The sequence below is a fragment of the Phoca vitulina genome, unplaced genomic scaffold (assembly GCF_004348235.1).
Source record: "Phoca vitulina isolate PV1807 unplaced genomic scaffold, GSC_HSeal_1.0 scaffold2, whole genome shotgun sequence".
Lineage (NCBI taxonomy): Eukaryota > Metazoa > Chordata > Mammalia > Carnivora > Phocidae > Phoca > Phoca vitulina.
In genome coordinates, this window is record NW_022589705.1 from 56,006,912 (window position 1) to 56,027,999 (window position 21,088).

Consider the following 21,088-nt stretch of genomic DNA (forward strand, 5'->3'; position numbering starts at 1 on the left):
GGGGGGGGGGGGGGGGGGGGGGGGGGGGGGGGGGGGGGGCGGTTTGTATTTGCAGCTGCTGCAGGCAAAGATGCCAGTGAAAATGGGCTGAAGAGCTGGGAAGGGGCTTGATCCCTAAAGGCTCCTAAGCCAAGCTAAGGTATCTGAACCTTTTACTCCAGACAATGAGACACTATATTTGCATTTTAGAGCAGTCCTCAGGTGGAAGCAAAATGAGAGACAGCCTGGCTGGAGGCTGAAACCTTCCATCCCTTCACCAAAATGGGCATTGAAAGATCCGTGTCTCCACCACGTCAGACCCAGTGCCCCCTTTTTAGGACAGATATTTGTAATGTCTCCTTTAAATTCTTGAAATGAAATTCACAGATAATACAACTTAGCCACACGGTTTTTTAAAAATCAATATAATGCCGTCATTCGAATATAAGGAGGAAATTTTTAAAAGCTCATTTTTAATAAAAAGCTATCTATTTCAATAAGGAAAATACCCAGGCACATCCACACTAGAGGTCCTACTAAGTGGTCAGGTGTGTAGACCTATCAACAGAGTCACTGCAGGTATAGACGGACCCCGGAACGCTGTGTCGGCCCGAACCCCATGGGAAGGGTTTCTGTCAGGAACCACAGCTTCCCCAAATGGTGAGCAAATCTTGACTGTGTTCCAAACAAAATGAAATACAGACGGCCCTCAATGTACACAGTTGTTACAATCCTGGAAAACTAAGTGCACTAATACTATGCAAAGAAACTTTGAATTTCTAGGTAATTCAAAGTCCAGCCCATACTCAAATAATCGTAGACAGAACGTGGGGGACTTGTTTGTTGTGCACGTTGGTCTCACCTATTGTAGGATGTCAGGTACCCAAGCTCTCCGCCTCTTAAGTGCGGGTAGGGTCTCCCTCTAACAAGTTATCCTGACAGCCAGAATACACCCCGCAAATGTCCTCATCATCCCCCCAGGGGGCAATAGCACTCCCACTGAGAACCATCGGGCCCCATCAAAGCTAATCAGAAAAAGAGAAAAGCAGTTGCGGAATTCTTAGTCTGTTGGGGGGCTCAAGTCACTGCCTTATGACGTGACAGGTGAGGTGAGGGGCAATGCAAGCAGCTCTCCGGTCTAAAGTGTCCGCACCAACACCTCGTCACCCCTCTTTCTTCAGGGCCTAGGGCTAAGTGATCACATAAGGATATGGTCTGTTTGGCTTGTCGACTCTCCATAAGAGCATGTCCAGCATCCTGCTGGATTCATCAGCTAGAAGCCCGTGTGCCCTGTCTGGAACCTCCTCTCACCTCGCAAGGAAATGGCCGGATGTGGAGTGTTGTCCCCATTCCTTAGCCATCAGTTGTAGGGCAGGGGATCTGAGGCTGGAGCATGAGGGAGGCAGTGGGTGAAACCGCACACGGTTTCTCTGGGCTTCCCAGAGTCCCTGACAGCACCCAGGACACACACGATCAGTGCCACAGTGCCTGCCCACCTTCCCTTTGGAAATTGCTAGGCTACCCTGCACCCACTCTTCTTTTCCTAGCCTCGCTGCTGTACACCTGCAAACTCCTTCTGACAGCCATGAAAAGGCTTGTTTTGAGAGGTCAGGCCAACCCAGCTTCTCCCTCCTCTTCTCTGCCCGGCCTGGGCATCTGTCTCCCGGGCTCAACTGCACAGGCACGTGGTTACGTGGCCCTCAGGGAAGGGCAGGGGTCACTGGAAGGACCTGGGAGTTTCTCTGGGCCCACCCACAGTTTGCTGCAACCGCAGGCGGGTGACCAGGCCAGGTGCACTTTGCAAAGGTCAGAAATTGGTCTTGGCCATCTGGGTGGGGCAGTGTGATGCAGAGGGAAGAACACTAGCTCTGGGGACGGGTGACCTCAGTTCAGATCCTGATCCCCCTTCATGCTGGCTGCGTGACCCCAAGCACAGCCTTTCCCTCTGAGCACCAATATCCTTATCCCTGGCGTGGGGATGGTAATACCCACTCTGTAGGGATTTTATGAGGATGTAAAGCACCAAATGCTGAACCTAGAACAGTGTAGGCATTTAATAAGTGGAAAAAGTTATCTTTGTTAGTCTTGCTACTGTGAGAAGTGTTACTTGTGCTCTTCTTAAAATGATTATATCTCATCTGAAAGGAATTAGTACAGCCAACAATTAACATGGTAATGTATGTGAGTAGACTCCTGGAGTTGTGCGGTACCCAACCTATGCCACTGTACGAGGGGCTCCTGAGTAAGTAGACAGTCACCTAAAATTGGCGTCATAACAATTATATGTTAATAATGTATGATAATCCCTGGAGCTACCATTTATTGCCTGGCTGCTATGGACCAAGCAAGGTATTACGTACTTTCTGGGCTCTATCTGATTCAAATCCCACTAAGTGCTAACATTTACTGAATGCTCACTCTGTGTCAGGTGCAGTACTCTACCTCAGATAGGTCCTCTCTGTGTCTTTAAACCAAGCCCGTGAGGCAGACGGTATTCTGTGCCCATTTTACAGATAAGGAGATAGAGGACGAGAGAGCTTGTGGAGCTCTCCATCAATTCCAGAGGTGAGAAGGGGCAGTCCGAATGTTAACCTAAGCCTCAAAACCCCGACACTCCCGATTCTTCTACCTTTGGCACCTGGCTTTGATGCTGAAAAGGACGATCTTACAACCTGGCTTCCAACAAAGAGCCTGACTTTTAGAGAGCTTAAGCGGTCGGTCTGGTGAGAAGGGGAGGCAGGACTCAAACCCACATGGGCCCGATTGCTAGTCCTCTGCCTTTTCCGCTGAGACCCACCAGCACCCGAGGCTGTGTGGGGTCAGAAACCTTGAATGATTATAGCAGTATCACCATTATCTCCCAGATTTCTGCCTGGCTTGCCCGCTCACCACATTCTAGTTTCCCCTTACGAATCACCTCCTTCGAGAGGTTTCCCCTGCCCATTGCTCTAGAAGGAATGCTCCAAGAGAACAGGGACTTTTGTCTTATTCATCCTTGTCTCCGGTCTGTAGCACAGAGCCTGAAGTACCGTATCTTTCTGCCGATCCCTTGAATCCATGAATTCTTCTTTCCCAGGTGCCTGACTCTGCTTTTTCACCCTTCCAGGTTATGTTGCAATGGGCGCCGTCCTCCCATCCTTCTGGGGCCAGCAGCCCCTCGTCCAACAGCAGATCGCCATGGGTGCTCAGCCACCAGTCGCTCAGGTGATGCCGGGGGCTCAGCCCATCGCCTGGGGCCAGCCGGGTCTCTTCCCTGCCACTCAGCAGCCCTGGCCAGCTGTGGCCGGGCAGTTCCCGCCAGCCGCCTTCATGCCCACACAAACTGTTATGCCTTTGCCAGCCGCCATGTTCCAAGGTCCCCTCACCCCCCTTGCAACCGTCCCAACCACGGGTGACTCCACCAGGGCAAGTCCACAGACCGAGACGCCCAGACAGAAAATGGGGAAAGAAATGTTTAAGGATTTCCAGATGGCCCAGCCTCCGCCCGTGCCCTCCCGCAAACCCGACCAACCCTCCCTCACCTGTACCTCAGAGGCCTTCTCCAGTTACTTCAACAAAGTCGGGGTGGCACAGGACACAGACGACTGTGATGACTTTGACATCTCCCAGTTGAATTTGACCCCTGTGACTTCTACCACGCCATCAACCAACTCACGTGAGTGCCCTTCTGTGGAGACGTAAATCCACTGAGAGTGATGCTTTGTTTCTGGAGTCCGAGAACTCATCTCAGTTCACATTCAACAGGCTTCTTTATGTTACTACTACTACTGATAATAGTTACCAATTACGTGTATCTACTTCATACACATTGTTTTTATTACCTTTATACTCATAACAATGCTTATTACAGGTTTTGTTAGACCTGTTGGGCCAATAACGAAAGTGAGGTTCAAGGACAAGGAGAGTAGTAGAATCAAATACAAACCTGTTATTTTTCTACCAGTCACTCTGCTGCTTATGTTTTTGTTGATTTGCTCATCTATCCATTCATTCAGTATCCCTCCTTTATGACACACAGATTATTGAATTGTACAGCTTATTGAAATGGAAATGAATGGTGAATATGAATTTTAGAAGTCTGGGGAATGAGGACAAAAAAATTAGAGTAGAAAACTAAGATGAAGAGAAAAATTAGGGGAGAAAAGGAGCAGCCACAAAGTCTCATCCAACTGGTATAGTTGAAGCCAGAGTTTGGCTCAAGGCTTTGGGTAGTCAAAGAGAAAAAATAGTAGTGAAGCAGAAAGCTCTAGACTGGGAACCCGGAGAGCAGATTTATCACTTCCTAGTTTTGTGCCTATGGGCAAGTCATTTCTGTGAGCCTCAATTTCCTCATCTATCTTAGGCTAAGGGATATTAAAAGGATTCAGTGGTACATGTACTGAAACACTCTATACCTCACCGAGTTTAAAGTATTGTTGTCACCATTATGATTGCATACGGAGTGGTTCTGAGCAGAATCCCTGGACCAGGATTGTCTTTGGGCAAACGTGTGACATTTCTTAACCTCAGCTGTGTCATGGGTAAAAGGCCTCAGTGGCTTGGATGAGCAGTGTGCCTCCTTCTAGTTGAGGCATTCAGTGATTCTGTCCCAGCTCACTTTTCCGCTGCAAGCATCCAGAAAGCCATAACCACGCAGCCAACCAGAATCCAGATACACTTGAGCACGCATATGCTCGGAAAGGTGTCCGGTAATTCAGCTCGTGCCTTGACAGTTGATAAGAAAGAGAAAAGTCTCAGGGAACAATGAGTTTGGCGTTTTCATTACTGTCGCAGATGATAGGGATCACTGCTTGGCCAATAGTGAGAATGGTCAAAAAATCTAACGTTAACACAATTAGGTAGTGTCATTTCAGCCAGGTTCAGAAGGCAGTTCTGAAAAGGAATGCCTTCTATGTGTATAAACAACCTACTCCCACTCAGGCCATGTGATCTCCATAGTGGAGGCATCTCTATTAGCTCTAAGTCACAGGGTTTCAGTGAAGAATAATGAATAAAAAATAAAATGCTGAGAGAATGAGAGCCACGCATAAATAAGCAAACATCTTTTGAAAGCAAGTGTCTCTCTTGCAGTGGGCTTGCGTGCCAGCTACAAATAAAAGGGAAGTTTCAGTTCTTTGAGGGCAGGAAATGTGTCCTAGTCATTCGTACACTTCTCGTAGGGCTAGCATGGCATCTAGCGCATGGGAGACATTTGGGAGAAGTCGTAGAGGTTGAAATGAACAGAACAAAGGCCACTCAGTCACTGTTGTGTTTCAGAGCAAGGTTTTGCAACGTAGGCTTTACTGATATTTGGGGTCAGGTAATGCTTTGTGGTGGGGCGTGCCCTGTGCTTGGAGGATGTTGAGCAGCCTCCCTGCCTCCACCCACTAGATGCCAGAAGCACACATCCTGTCCCCCTAGTCCTGACAGTCAAAAATGACCCGAGATTTTGCCAAATGGCCCCCAGGATTTCAGTTGCCCCAAATTTAGAACCCCTCTTTTAGATTATACAGGTATTCTAGAAAAACCTTCTAAAGGCTAAGACACTTGCATAAATGAACTCTTAATTAGGCTTCCGATTGATTTCATCTGATAAGTAGGACCAGTACACCTCTCTCCAACTGGCAGCTCAGGCTGGGTTCTCAGGCTTCCATAAGCAATAAGCCACTTCAAACCCAATTTGGAATCCAGTTACACTAACACTTATTCAACAGCTGTCGAGCATCGGGGTGTTCTCGTGTTGCTTATCTCACTTAAACCCACTAGAGCGAGTCGGTTCCATAATCATCTCATAAAACAAAACAGACTTCCTTTTCAATTAAAAAAAATTAATGTTTTATTGTAAAGAAAATGAGTGAAACCAGTCTTTATATCCTTTTATCCATGAGCATCACCTTCAGAATGTTTTGAGTAGAGGATCAGTTGGACCAAAAGCTCACAGCTGGACGGACAGTGTAGACAGAACTGTGTTAAATCCCAGCACTCCTGTTCCATGGCTCTCTTGACCCCGAGAAAATCCCTTCACCTCTCGGAGGGCAGTTTCTTCATCAGGAAAGAACAATAGGTCCAACACCGCTTTGCCATATTTGCATTAGAGAGCGCAGTGAGTACAAAATGCCGAGCACCGTGCCCAGCTCACTGGGCACACAGCAGATAGCATCGTTCTTCTAAATATAAATCCATCAAGGCAAAAGGTACTCACTAAGTTTGATAATCATTTGCTGTCTGAAAAGCAGCCAGATTTTGGAATTTCTGGGCAGTGATTGGGGGGGGGCAGTGGCATTTAAAATTTAGCTACTAAATCAAGCCACACCACCTCCTCACTTGGGGCTGAGCCAGTGACTGGCGTTTTAATGCCAAATTAGAAATTATTTAAAGAAGAATATCTTCAAATGGCATATTTGTTCTAACCTCTGGAACAAATGGGAGGAAGAACATGTGGGAAGTCCAGGACAGAAGATGAATGTCTTTATGGAGTGAGGGATAAAGTTGCCAGCAGCAACCTCCCGTTTTCCCACATCACAGAGGCACTCGTCATTCAACACATGTTCTACACACACCTACCATGTGTAAGGATACAAAGCCTGCTTCCACCAGCCACCATCTACGGGGCCTTGAGCAATTTAGTGACCTCACTTCCCTTAGCCATAAAACTGGGATCACCCCTACCTCAAAGAGGCTTTATGCGGGTTAGAGTTACCGTCCATAAAGTTTCTGACAGTATCCAACATGCAGAAGGCTCTCAATAAATGCATATCGCTGTCCTCTGATCTGTTTATTCTTACTGAAGTACATGTACGATGTTAAGAGAGAGAGAAGAAAGAAAAACTGGTTCAGTGATTCTCACCTTCAGCGTGTAGAAACACAGAGTTTCTGAGCCTGTAGGTCTGGGACGGGGGTCCAAGACGGCATCTGTGACGAGTTCCTGGATCTGCTCGTGCTGCCGATCCAAGGGCCAATCCTGGAGAACCAACGCTAGCCCCATCCATGGGCACCCACTCCTACCTGTCAAGTGTGGGACAGGACAAGATAAATATGTACAGATGAGGTGTTCAGGGTAGAAAGCAGAGTGCTGGACTTAACTCGATTATAACCAGATCCCCGAGGTCTTGGAGGGGGAGGTACACGGTTGCAGCCACTTAACTCTGTTCCCTCCTTGTGCCTCATTTCTGTGTAGCTCCAACCCCAGCCCCTCGACAGAGCTCTCCATCCAAATCATCTGCGTCCCACGCCAGCGATCCCACCACAGATGACATCTTCGAAGAGGGCTTTGAAAGTCCCAGCAAAAGTGAAGAGCAAGAAGCTGTAAGTGACCATCTGTTCTTTCTGGGTTTGCTTTTCCTTAAAATTAAAACCGCTGTATCTGAAATGGACAGTGGGCGAGGAAACCCGCATAGGAAAGAATGCTGGCTCAGAGTCTCAAGTTCTAAGCGGGGCTCCTAGGGGGGCTTTCTTCGATGTTCGAATGAGCAACTGAAAAATGTCCTTTCATGAAGTCGTTCCCGCATGTTCCCGCGTTGGTGGGTGTGGTGCCCTCCAACTGTGGTCCCTGCCTCCTTTAAAATAACTGATTATATGTATGCATGAAAATAAGCCCAGCTGTCTTTTGCTTTCCATTGTTGAAAAGACAAAAAAAAAAAGTGTTATCTTCTTGTGTTCTAGCCTGATGGATCACAGGCCTCATCCAACAGTGATCCATTTGGGGAGCCCAGTGGGGAGCCCAGTGGTGATAACATAAGTCCGCAGGCTGGTAGCTAGATAGCACAGGTCTGGGTAGGTATCTGCTCTTTTTATCTACTTCATCCTTAAGCTCTCTGCTTTCCCCTTGGTTTGTCCTTCCATTTCTGAAGTCACATCCCCAATGTTCGCACCATCTCTCCTTGCCTGCCGTTTGCCATCTTGTGTCTCCTCATGGATGCATGACCTTTGACATATACTGCTAGGTAGAGGTAGGGGTGAGGAGTGGGGAATGGTCATATTCTTTTATTAATGATACGTTCTGTGATAGAATGAGGCATGGTCCCTATCACTCAACGTGGATTCAGTTTCACGATCAACATTCCAAGATGGACACATTCTGCCCACACTGATTCATTTCTCACTGTGGTGTGATCCAAATGCTTTCATCTTTTAAGCAAAGCATCACTACATTTGCCTACACTCCACAGATCTAAAGAGGTCACCAACCAAACATCCTGAGAAGCCAGGCTAAGAAGCAAAACCAAGCAGTGCTTGAAATTAGATGGCTAGAAATGTACAATCACACTAGCCCATTTTGTGTGGCCAAAAGGGCTGATGTAATGTAAGAGTGAAATTCAAAGCTCAAAGACACGTAGCATTCGCTTGAGGCTCTGCTGTTTGCACCTGTGCTACGGCATATGACTCACCACTGAACCACTTCAGATTCCATCAGCAGCTACTTTGAAAGAAGTGTACTTACATTTACTGGAAGTGGCTTCTGGCCCTTGAATTTCAATACTTCTGATTTGATCGAAAGAAAGAGGAGCTGATGAAGCAAACCTTCTCAGGAGACAGAAGTACACCTCGTTCCCTAGACATGATTTCTGAGGTCACTCCTTGACAAATGTGTCCAATTTTCAGATACTTTCCTAGTTTTCCGTAAATGTGTAGGACTGCAAGGCTGTACCCACAGAGCTCCTTCTTTAGTCCTGAACAGCATGGTCAGAGCCATTAAAATGGTAAATAGCTTTCACCGTTCATAAATGGATTCTGAGGCTGCCTCAAAATCATTCTCAGTTCACATGGAAGTTATTTTGATGTTATTGAAAACTAATACAGTGTTTGGAAAGTGTATTTTGTTAATAGATTTTATGATTAAAGAACTTAACATACTGTATATTTTGCCACATTTTCTATCAGTACAATAGCATATAATAACACATCATGCCACGCAAAGCCATGTAATACCCCTCTAAAAATTCAGTCCTGCAAAGCTATTTGGGAAGCTGGTGAATTAAAGGCAAAGTCAATGTTCCAGAAAGGAGAAGAGCTGGGGATTATGGGTGGATGCCTTGGAAAGATTCCCCAAGAGGTTTTCTACCCCTTGTGTATGTTTTATTTCATGTGCTCAACCTTGTCTTGAAAAATTTGATGAATGAACTAGAGGCGACAAGAGCCATTCATCAGTACAACAGCTAACATCATCCTAAAATTGAAGTTCTTCTAGAAAACAAAGATGACTTACACCATTTGCAGATCAATGTATCAAACCCTCATCTTTATGAGCCTGTTCAGCTTGAGACAAACAAGGTGAACTGTTTCTTGGGGCCTCAGCCTCTTCCATGTTTGATGCTCCATCCAGAACCCCAAGCCATGGCTGAGTTGTAAATGGACGGAACATGGGACAGTAGGAAGAGCTCAGGATTTGGAACTTGAATTCAAATTCTAGCTCAGCTACTTAATAGCAGGAAATCTTGCAAGAACCAGACTTTCTTTTGAGTCTTGGTTTCTTCATCTGCTGGAAGAGGCTTCTATTATCTGCTAGGTTAGCAGAGATAGTAGTTCAGTCTCTAGCATGGAGACAGACACTCAGCGCTCAGCTTAAAAATCTGGGCTCTGGAGCAAAACCGAGTTTAGAATTGTGACCCTAATGAGATTTCATAATAACTCGCTATCTTATTTTTGAAAATAAGGATAAAAACAGTGTCCTCCTCAAAGGGATGTTGTTTGGACAAAATGAGGTTAGCACAGCATCTGACACATAGAAAGCACCCAATAGATGGTAGCTGTCATCACCACCAGCATGACCATCGTCATACGTGCTCAATAAATGTTCCCCAGGACCTTAGATTTTATACATCTTGCCTTGATAGTGAATAAGTTATACCATAAGGACCCAGGCCATTGGAGGTTTTGCTATGTACCTCCTATCTTCAGATAATTAATTTTCAATATGCCTCAAAACAGTTTTGGAGGAAAAAAAAGTAGGAAAAGAAAAATTTAGTATCTTAGCTCTCTGGCTTGCCCAGTCCCATAATCAGAATGACCCCCGTGAGGGTCTCACAGGCCACCTCTCTGTTCCAAAAAATGGGCAGTCTTATATTGACTTATAAGTCATAATCAATAGCTCCCCCCACCAAAAGGGCTGGACTGTAATCTTCAATGAAACAGTTTTCTCCCTTTGAACACTAAGCTTGGCAGCATCACAATTGCCTATCAAGAATCCCATGCCAACAGGCTGATGCCAGCCTTGCAGACATATCCCCAAAGACCTCCCCCCAAGGGAAGTCCAAGTGAGCCTTCCTGGGCCCTTCCATCACTAGCAACCCAAGCCACATTTGACCCTTCCGCCTCTGTCACATTAACTCATCCACCCAACTAGAAATCTACTGACTGCAATTTCTTCGTGCCTTTCCAGACATTTGAAGAAGGGATACCATGCAGGGAAAGCCACATCCATGGCTCTCCTTTCCCCTCTGTCTTCATACAGTTGGAAAGCAGGAGTCTCGTCCTTCTTATCACTCTTGCATTTTATCTCCAGCTGCTTTTCATTAGAAATACCCGCACAATTCTTAGTAGGTAGGGGGACATCTGTTGATAAGTGAAAGCCATCTCGCACCATAATAAGAGGGAACAAATGGACCCAGTCCTCACAGGTGGAAGCTTCAGGACCAATCTCAAACAGCGTTTCTGTTTTAGCAATAAAGGGAATTATTTCGTTTTCTCCCCCTCCCCTCCCATCTGGGAAAATCACGTGTCTTTGAAAGACTGGGTCAACAGGGCCAGAAAAAAAAGAACCAAAATAATATTGTAATGGCTGGTGTGGGAATGGCAGGTAATTTATACTTCACTGATGTGTTGCTGGAGCAATTTTAAGGGTGAAATGTTAGCTTTTGAGGAGATGAAAGAAAAATGAAAACATTTATTTGGTTAAATGGCTAAGTAAATAAACTGCCTATCAGACTTGCCCAGCTGTCAAGTCAAAGTAGCATCTATAACAATGGGGAATTGTTTGGTCTGTCTCCCTTAGTAACGATAGATATTGCCATAAATAATAAGTCGCTGTCATGTTTTTAATACCGATCTTCGTAGTGGGAACCCAAGACACATAAAATATTACCTGATGGATTTCTAGTGTTTGAAGGAAAAGAAAGCTGAACTTCAGCTTTAGGAGGAAGAATCTACAAAAACAAAAACAAAATCTTCTTAAAAAGAAGGAAAAATGCACAGAGTCGGGGACTTAGGTCTGGATTATGGTTTTAAAGCAGGTGACCTTAGGCAAGCACATAACCCCTTGATACCCTGGTCCCTCACATGGATACATATGATAATTAATTATAACAGCTCCCTCCCCAGGCTGTTCCAGAAATCAGAAATCATGAATATGAAAGTGTTTTGTAAGCTTTGAAAGCAGAATACATGTATTTGGAATTATTGTTACTTTTTTTTTATTATTATGTTATGTTACTATTCCGGTTTTAAATAGAATGAAGCAGCAGAGCCTTAAACCAGGGAACCACACCAAAAAAAAAAAACAAAAACAAAAACAAAATAATCTATCTGTCTCTTGGACATAGCGCTCAGAGGCAAGTCCAACCCAAGGTGTTGGGAGTCGTGTGGTCAGGAGATGGGAGGGGCCCGGCCAAGGGCCAGGTCAGCCAGGATGGAGAGGTGGGCTTGGTGCCCAGAAATATTTAAAAGATGAAGTCAGGAGAAGGTTAAGCCTGAAGGGAAATGGGAAGTGAGGATGAGGTCATAACCTAGGATGAGCCCCACATTCCTGATTTGGGAATCTAGGGGGTGCCCAGTCACTGTGCTAAAGAACACAGGACAGCATGCTTGAGCAGAGAGAGGGCGGGTTTACTTTGAACTTGAGTTGTACTTGAGATGCCCATGAGACACCCAAGTAGAGATGCCAGAAGGCTGCTGGATTTTATCTGGAGGTCAAAGGAGAAAACCAGACTGGGCACAGCAAGATTTCAATATGGTTTTAGGTCTAGAGGAGTGGGCACAAGCAGAATATGCTGATCATCTAAACCAGAGGTCAGCAAACTCTTTGTAACTATCTATGCTTTGTGGGCCAGGTCTCTGTTGCAACTACTCTACTGTTAGAGAAGGAAAGCAGCAAAAGACAGTGCATGAAGGAATGGATGTGGCTGAGTTCCAATAATACTTTATTTAAAATACTTCATTAACTGGGTGTTGGGCATTAAGGAGGGCACGTGATGTGAGAGCACCGGGCATTATATGCAACTAATGAGTAATTGAACACTACACTGAAAACTAATGATGTACTACATATTGGCTAAATGAATTGAAATTAAAAAAAGAATATAAAAAAATTAAAACAGAGAGCCACCAAAATTAGCCAATGGGTTATGGCTTGCTGACCTCTGATTTAGATCCCACTCACTATTTCTAGAATCACGCGGCAGAAGACAATCACCATGCCTTTCATTTACTACTACTAATAAAATATATTTTAAAATTACAAGCATGTTTATAACACTTTCATAAACATCACCTAATTCAATCCTCTGGGGAACCCACTTAAGTATTTTTATCATTCCCATTTCACAGATAGGGCAGGTAAGGTGGAGAAGTTAATGGCTTGCTGAAATAAGATTCACTCGTAATGGGGCTAGGATTTGAATCTATACCCAGATTAAATAACTCAAGAGTTCTCACCCAGACCAGAATACATGGGTTTAAGCAGCTTCTCTTCAACTTAACAGCTGTATGACTTGAGGCAGATGGCTTCATTTCCGACCTCTGGTTCTTCTCTTCTGTAAAACAATTCCCATATGCACTCCCCACTGACATTCTCGGACCTCCTAACCTGCCTGGGTCACCTGGTCAGAGCCTGGAAGACCCAATCTGCAGACAAGATCTTCTCACAGCACCCCTCCCCCAACTTGTCCTTATTCCAACAAAGGACGGGACAGAAGACCTTTAAATATGCTGACTTGATTAGGGTTCCTGGACATTATTGGCCTGAGACCCAGAACCCACTCCTGATGACCAGGGGTTTACTCTGGACAGGACCCTCTGCTTATGGCAGAGAGTTGGTGTCAGCAACTTCCTTGTCTTCATCTGCTATGTGACAGGGTCAAGAAAGATGATGTACATGTTCAAAGCAGATAATTGGCGTCCACCATTGTTGGAGAAATGCAGAATTTATCAGAACATATGCAGGATCCCCCCACCTCCCCAGGGACTCAGATTCTGCTTTTCTGCATTCACCAAATGGATTTCAGCACCCCGAGACCTCAGGAAGCATGTGTATTTGGCAGCTGTGTCAGTCTCTAAGGTATTTGTCTTAAATTCAACCTGTGTGTAAAAGACTTCTACCCCAAAAGGCTGACATTCAGGCTGAAAGTGATCAGAAAGCTTTGTGGGTTTTTTTTTTCCTTTTTATTCAAAGACTCCCAGCACTTGCTAAAATCTTTCATGTCATTGAGCTCATTTATTACTTGTTACAATCCCTTGAAGTAGATGTTACAAGCCCCATTTTACGGATTAAGAAACTGAGGCCCAGGTAAAATGCTTGCCTAAGGTCATGCAGGAAGTGAGGATTGCTGGGCTCTTTCTGGCTCTGAGACCCCTGAGTTTTTGATGACTCTCTTTACATCTTCAGGTAGAACTTTAAGTTATTTATTTCAGCCTCATGTCTACTCTCTGGCTGTACCAGCAGCTTTTTCACCTACGAAGACAGGACATGTAAAACCCCACGGAACCAGGCCCCAGCGTTGGAGCTCATGGTGGCCTGGGCAGGGTGGTGCTAAGGGACTCAAGCTTTGGCTCACCCGTGGCTCCGGTCTGACCCCTGGCTTGGCTAGGTGTTGCTCTCACCCCCTGGGTCAATAGACGGGCTCGGTCAGCAAGCAGATTGCATGGGGCACTTGGCCCTCACATTGGAGACCACCTTTCTCAGCATGCTGAGACTTCTCTCCACTAAACATTTTTTCAAGGGACGTATGTTTGGTAGAGGTGGCCCAGATTTCCCAAAAATTGAAAGGGGTGCAGAGGACTAAGCATAATTGGCTTTAAAAGGGGGGCTCATTATAAGGCAGGATAGGAAACTGTTTGCCTCTGCTTGTCGAGCCAGAAACGTGGGGCCACCTGAGAGCGGGGAGAGTGAGGAAGCAGGCCCAGAAGTGGGAGGCCACAGCCTGGGCTGCTGTCCCCTGTTTCCAGTGCACCTTCAGGAGAAACAGCCCTCAAGTCTGGGGCCTCACTTTCTTCCTGCAGGAAAGAAGGGTCAGGCCGAGGGCCCTTCTTGCTCTGACATTCTCCCAAGAGGGAGCACATTAGGTAGTGGAGAGGACACTGGGCTTACAGACCCCTGGACATGTTTCCATGAACTCTAGAAAAACACAAATCTAATCTACAGTGGTCAAAAGCAGACCAGCGGTTGCTGGCACTGGAGTAGGGGGTTGACTGAAAAAGACACAGTGAAGGTTTGGGAAGTTCTATAGCTTGATTGTGGTGAGGAAGGCCACACGAGTGTGTATGTTTGTCAAAACTCATCAAACTGCACACTTAAAAGTGAGAACATTGCAGTGTATGCAAATTATACCTCAATGAAACCGATTTTAAAACGAGAATAGATGAATTCATAGAAGTGGAACATAGATTATAGGGGAATGGGGAGTTACTGCTTAATGAGTAGTCTGTTTGGGGTGATGAAAGTGTTGCCCAACATTGCAAGCGTAATTAATGCCACTGAATTGGATACCTAAAAATGATTAAAATGGCAAATGCTATGCCATATATGTTATACTGCAATTCAAAAAAAGCCAAAAAACAAATAAAATAAACCTGGTTATATCCCAGCTCTGCGCTGTGCTGGCTGAGTGACCTTGGGTGAGTCACCAAGCTTGGAGGAGGCTTGCTTCTTCGCTCTCAGTAGAGATAGGAATACCCAGGGTAGAGCCTCAGTGTGACACCCAAATGAGATCATGTATATGAGATAAGAACGTCCTGATAGACTATCAATGTTTCTGTAAATATAAGCTCTTATTACCCTAATTCTGTGATTTTATGCGGCTCCTGTACGTGAGCACATAATTCATACTGGAAATAGTCTGCAAACATATGGAAATCTCTTATCCACGGAGCTGTGCAACCAGTTTATTTAGATTAACTCCACATTCTTTCTGCACCATTTCCCTGGGCTTCCCCAGAGCCATTATTACACTTCCTAACAGAGCCCAGTTGCAGGTGCTCCTAGGTGCTATGAAGGAGAAGCCACCTACAAGGGATCGTCAGGCCTGAAACCACCTTCTGCAAAGGAAGGATAAAATCACATACCCAGACAGAAGGGACCTCATCTTTTTGGAGTATCTCCTATGTGTCAGGCCCTGTGCTAGATAATCAATGTATATTTTCTCCTTCAATCCTCACCACACCTCTCATAGAGAGGATAGCCTCATTTTACTAGGGAAGAATCTGGAACTCAGAGGAGTTAACTAACCTGTGCAGAGTCCTCCAGTCCTAGACTCCTTCAGTGCTCTGTATAGACTTCTGTTTGGACTTCATCATGTGATCTTCTAGTATGTTCCACAGAGTGAGTTCCACCACGTCCCAATTCTGAGTGAGAACAGAGTGGCCCACATTACCTGCAGAGTCCAAGAAGCCTTTATATAGGAGCTGGGTCTGAGAGTATGAACTCCCGTTGCAGGACAAAGAGAGGCCCCAAAAGCACAAGGAACTGCCTGAACAGTCTTAGAGCTAGGAAAATCCTGTCGTGTCAGGTGACCCCAAGGTGGGGCATAGGAGAGAGAATGGAAGTCGATGAGGCTGGGCAAGAAAGTGGAACCATGTTGGAAGACCCTCATGTGCCATCCTGATGGGTTTGCATTTTCCTTGGCATAATAAGGAGTCAGGAGGGTTGTTTTCGAGCAGGAGAATGGCATGACCAAATACATTTCAGAAAGATCATTCTGGCAGAGGCATAAAGACATTGGAGAAAAAAAAAAAAAAAACATGATTTACGTGACCTGAAGGTTGAGCTTTGATTCACGGTCTGGAAGGGGCATTTATTAGCTCTAATGGGTTATGAGACAAATGGGTCTCGTGTGCTCAGCTAAGGAGCTTTGACCTTACCCTGTGGGTGATGGGGAGCCTTTGAAGGATTTGAAGGAGGGCAGATATGTGGTCAAAGCTGCCAAAAGAAAACAAAAAATATCAACAGGGTGCTGTGTTAACGTATGATTCCATTTAGGCCTTTGGAATATTGAAAATAGCCTGAAGACCCCATCACGACCTTGCCAGAAGCCAGGGCGGAAATTTCTGGATCAAATGATTTCTTACTCCCCTGCAGCTCTGACAGTCTAAGATTCTGTAACAAGGAAGGTAAAGCTATTGCCAAAACGTATAATGCATCACGGTGTCAGACTTTGGGATTATCTGCTGCTTGGGGTTTTCCACACCACTGCTCCCCTTCATTAGTGGGGATAATTGAGAGTTGACTGCAGTCCTTACTGCTGTTGTGATGGGTATTTGAAGCTAAATTCCAGCAAGCAGGAGATGTGTGAATATTTATCTCAGCTGCAGAAAGTTAATGCAGTGTGGCATTAATTACCCTGTCTGAGCCTCCTGTCTTCTTCTGTTTTTAGGTGTCATTCTCAGTTGAATAAATTAGTTTCCAAAATTAGAATAGAGCAAATTGTAGGGTGAGATCAAGGCAGCCTGACTTCTTAGGGTAGCCAAAAAGAAAAGTGGGCTGAGCAGTTCTACCCAGGAAAGATGAAGATACAACCTTTAGCCCAGCACAGGCAGAACATGTTTTTTTCCCCAGAACTTGTACTTGACTTCACCACTCTACCTTGGCTCCACCCAGCCCACCCGCAGAGCACAAACACACAATAAAGTTACATGGTTGGCCTTGGCCTTACAACAGGTATTTGAAACATTTCAAGGCATTGGCAGGAAGTGGATCAGGTGCATAATAAATCAACTTGCTATAGGTTTTGCTAGATTAGATTTTGAGAGAATAAAGCCAAACTGGAGTGTATTTAGGACGAAGTGATCAGAACAGTGAAGAAAGTAGAAACTGTATCATAGTCATTCGTGAATCCAACCAACCTTCATTGAGCACCTACTATGCTAGGTCAACATATGCAGAATAGCAGAAGGGCCTGGCAAGCAGTAACCCAGAGGTGGGATATGGAATAATGGGCTTCCATATTTTCTGTCATCAGGCATTTGGGTGAAGGATTACACTTACTCTTTACATTCCCAAGAGTAGTATGAAGTCCCACGGGTGGAAAGCATAGAGAAATCGGTATCCTGGGTATTCTGTTCTGTTACAGAATAGGGGGCCTCAAAGGGTAGGAAGATGCTTTTCCCTGGAAGAATACAGACATGATGTGGTCCAGGAGAAGACATCTTGGATTGGATGGCAGGAGTCTTGGATTCTGTCTATGACATAGTTTCTAGGTAACCTTTGACTCTGGGGAAACAAAAACTCCTTTCTCTAGGCTTCAGATTCTTCATCTGTAAAATGATGGATCTGGACAAAATTCTCTCTTACTCCATTCCCACTTTATAATAAAAGCAAGCAGTATGATCTATTAAATGCATGAAGTGCAGCAAACGACCTTGAGGTCACACCACTTCTCTGACCTTCAGTTGTTATCTGCAAAACGAGACAGATAGAATAAAAGCCACTCCCAGGACCATTAGGCAGATAAAATAAGACATGAGGGTGCTTTGTAAACTCCGAAGCACTCTATCATACACTACAGACTGAAGGACTGGTCTTTTCTTTTTTTACGACAGTTGTTGTAATAACTAGAAAAAGCACTGGACCTACTTTCAGGTCTCATGTCCCAAACTTACGAGCCGTAGGACCGTGGAAAAATTACTTAACTTCTCTGCATGTGATTTCCCATTTGCAAAGGAGATAAAGCATCTGCTTGCCAAGGCTGCCGTGATGAGTTAAAAAGACAATGTACTTGAAGATAGCTAGCATGGTGCCAGACACATAGTCGGGGCTCACAGAATCTCAGTTCAGTCTGATGGTTCAAGAAAATCAGCAAATAGAAAGGATCTATACTCACGTGGCAACACACAGGTTGTAGGGAAACATGACAGAATGAAGACATCACCGTGTCCATTTAATTCTGGCACAAATATCCGAGAGTGACCGCAAAAGGTCAATTTGAAAGGAAGGGCCTATGTATGCTTAAGACCAGAGTCCTGATCTGATCTGCTTGGCCAGCACACCTTGGGCCATTTCAACATGAAGAAGTCTGAAGTAGTTTCGACAGGGCTAAACATCATTTCCCATCTACTTTGGACTGAGGGTTTGCCTTATCCTATACTGGTGAAAATCCCGGCATGTCTCAGGACAGCCAGTTCCGCGGGTACAGGCAAATGACGGGCCAACCCCAAAACACGAGATTGAATGGAAACAAGTCCCAGAAGCTCTTAACTAAGAGCTAACATCCTAATTGCTGTTTCTCTTGCTCCAGAGTGTGCCCGGTCCTCACTGCTTGTGGAAACCAAAGAGCCGTTTGAAATAGAATTTCAGCGGTTTCAAGTAGACATTCATAAAACTATGTTGGAGAAATGTGCACTTGACTCAGGATGATTGTTACCATTTTCTGAAGACCTCTTACTGCCAAGCATTATGCCAGATGCTTTATATGTAATATCTCTAATTCTCTCAAGAACCCCGTAGGAAAAACCGTATTATTCCCATTTAACGGTTGGGAAAACTGAGGCTTAGAGAGGCCAAGTATCCTGCCCACACAGTTTGTCCAGCTCTCTCTGCTATACCATGCTTTTTTCCCTAACTAGGAAACCAGTCTCAGTTTGAAAACCAAGGACAAAACTGGGTGAGTAGTTATTCTTGATGATTAGAAGAAGTTGCCAAAATGACATGCGTCATGATCAAATAATCCAAAAATTACCTAAGGTCATCCATCATAAACTGTCATCTTTCTGTTCTAATCCCAAACCCTCCTTCTCTAACTGTCTCAGAAAATCCTATCTGGAAAAGAGCAGGTCTCACTTTGTCCCATCTCTCCCCAGGAGCTGGAGCCTCTCTATGCACAGATCAACAGACCTAAGAAGTAGCATTGAGGTGAGCTCATGGCAGGTACTTCAAGACTGGCATGGAAATCAGCATCGCGACAGGCTCTCTTGTATTCTTCCACCTCACCTCATCCCACGACGAAATTCATGATTGCCCAATGGAACTCATTTGGAAGAGGGAACTAAGAGTTTTTGGCAACCAATGGCAGATAACTATGGCTAACTATGGCAGCACAAAAAAAAAAAAAAAAATCAGAAAAGTATAAAAAAATCATACCCAACATTAAATCACAAATCAAGCAAATGCTTACCTGACAAATATTCTGAGCTCTCTTACTGTGGGTTTAAGATGACCCAGTACGTGAAATCATAATTCTCTTTTTATTTCTCGACCTGTTGACCACTGTAAAGACATCAAATGTGGAGTGACAGGCCTCAGAGAGTGACAACAGGGTTGGCACTGACTTCTTTTAGACAAAAGCAAGAGGTCCTCTGTGACTACAGTATCCTCATCCATATGCCTTTTGACATATGACGATGTCTTTTCATCACTCCACAGGGCCTGGTCTGCCATTTTTTTCCCCTTTCCTTTGTCATGTTTGAAAATTAATGGGTGTAAAAATTTTTGTATTGCTTTTGACTTTTTTTAGATATGGGTGAGGAAATCTAACTGGAAAAGAAAAGCCTCATATGAACTGAATTAACTTGAAAATCACAAGACGAATAAGTGGTTGGTTATTCTTATGATCAAGAATGTTGCCAAAACAACCCTTTAGCTATTTCTGCATCCTGGTGAAGAAAGACAGCTTTGGGTTGGGACCTTCATTCTGTGAGTAGGAAAGGACATCGGATCCCATTGATGAGAAAGATGAAAAACGCATCTGATTTCCTCAGAAGCTCTAAACTCTTAAGTACAATAAAATGATATTTTGTATTTTTCCGAATCTTGCTGCTGTGTTGCTATGCAGACAAGTGTCTTCTCCACGTGCCATTTTCAAAGAAAAGTCATTTGCCAAATAATTCTGGTACAATCTTGGTAATGTGGTTTTGGATCTTAAAACCAACCTTCTAGTGGAACAATGGTGACATGAATATTCAGAATAACAAACTGATTCCGGGATCACGATGGTTCATCTCTATCTCTTTTTGTACATCAGAAAATTCAAATGGGATTTTTATTTTCTAACTTGAAAAAAAACAAAAACCTTACCATTAAACTCTTTAAATATTTAAGGGAAATGGCTTTAAGGAGTTCTAATGAAAAAAAAAATTGCCATTTTTTTTTGTAAATATAAATGTTAATGAAAATGCTTTTTAATAATGCCATTACACTGTAGAGAAGGTAGCAGATTGAGTGCAGGATGTGACAGACCTGATGGATGGGGCTCTCTCCCCAGGTGTTATTGTGGAGCACGTGGGAGGAAGCTGGAGTTCAGGGACGGCTGGCCGGAGCACTTGGCCAATCGGCAGCTAGTGAATAGGAAGGGAGCCCGTGACCCCACCGTCGACTGCAGCCTTTCCGCAGGAGTGCCCACCCTTGGCGGAAACCAAGAAAACGTTCACATTTTGAAGGCCTGTCCTTCAGATTCTGAAACTCCCTCCCACCTCTTCACTCCCATCCACCCCCCATAGAGATCGCTGGACTGTCTGTATGTGAAACAGAGGAGTTTAAGCTTCCTTTTTTTACACTTATGAGACAAAAAGTGCAGTGTTCAGTTCGTATGTTTAGCACATGATTTTTCATAAAGAATCTATATATTTTTGCCCTACAGAGAATTGTTCTACAGGTCACGTGTGTTTTCCTGATGTTCCTATGCAGTTCCAGTATGTTGAATTTAGTGGTTTAACACTAAGGAGAAAACGTTAGAGGACCATGTGATTAACTGGATTTGGGGTTACCTATTATTACTTGGTTTTCAAATTGGGAAAGTAGAATTGACACTGATATGATTGACTTAAATAGGCCTGTGTACTGTGGTTCTTCCTATCAAAAAGAAAGTAAAGTGATTGGAAAGAAGGTATACTTGTTCACAAAGAGAAAATCGAAAATCAAGGTAATCATTACTGCTCGAGGCCCAAATTTTACACCATCAGGTCACTGGAACGTATTTTCTTTTTCCAGTTA

The 21,088-nt window shown here is 44.5% G+C and overlaps 1 protein-coding gene across 13 annotated transcripts in view; it reads left to right on the forward strand.

Moving 5' to 3' along the window:
* The window catches only part of DAB1 (DAB adaptor protein 1), a 1,119,086-nt gene extending 1,099,871 nt beyond the window's left edge, over positions 1-19,215 (forward strand). For all 13 annotated transcript variants that reach the window (XM_032427988.1, XM_032427951.1, XM_032428047.1 and 10 more), the window contains 4 exons: positions 3,086-3,634; positions 7,136-7,263; positions 7,621-7,731; positions 18,961-19,215. In XM_032427988.1, coding sequence (XP_032283879.1) covers positions 3,086-3,634; positions 7,136-7,263; positions 7,621-7,716 — 773 coding nt within the window. In that variant the 3' untranslated portion in view covers positions 7,717-7,731; positions 18,961-19,215. The remainder of the gene's footprint in view (positions 1-3,085; positions 3,635-7,135; positions 7,264-7,620; positions 7,732-18,960) is intronic.
* Positions 19,216-21,088: the final 1,873 nt, after the last annotated feature.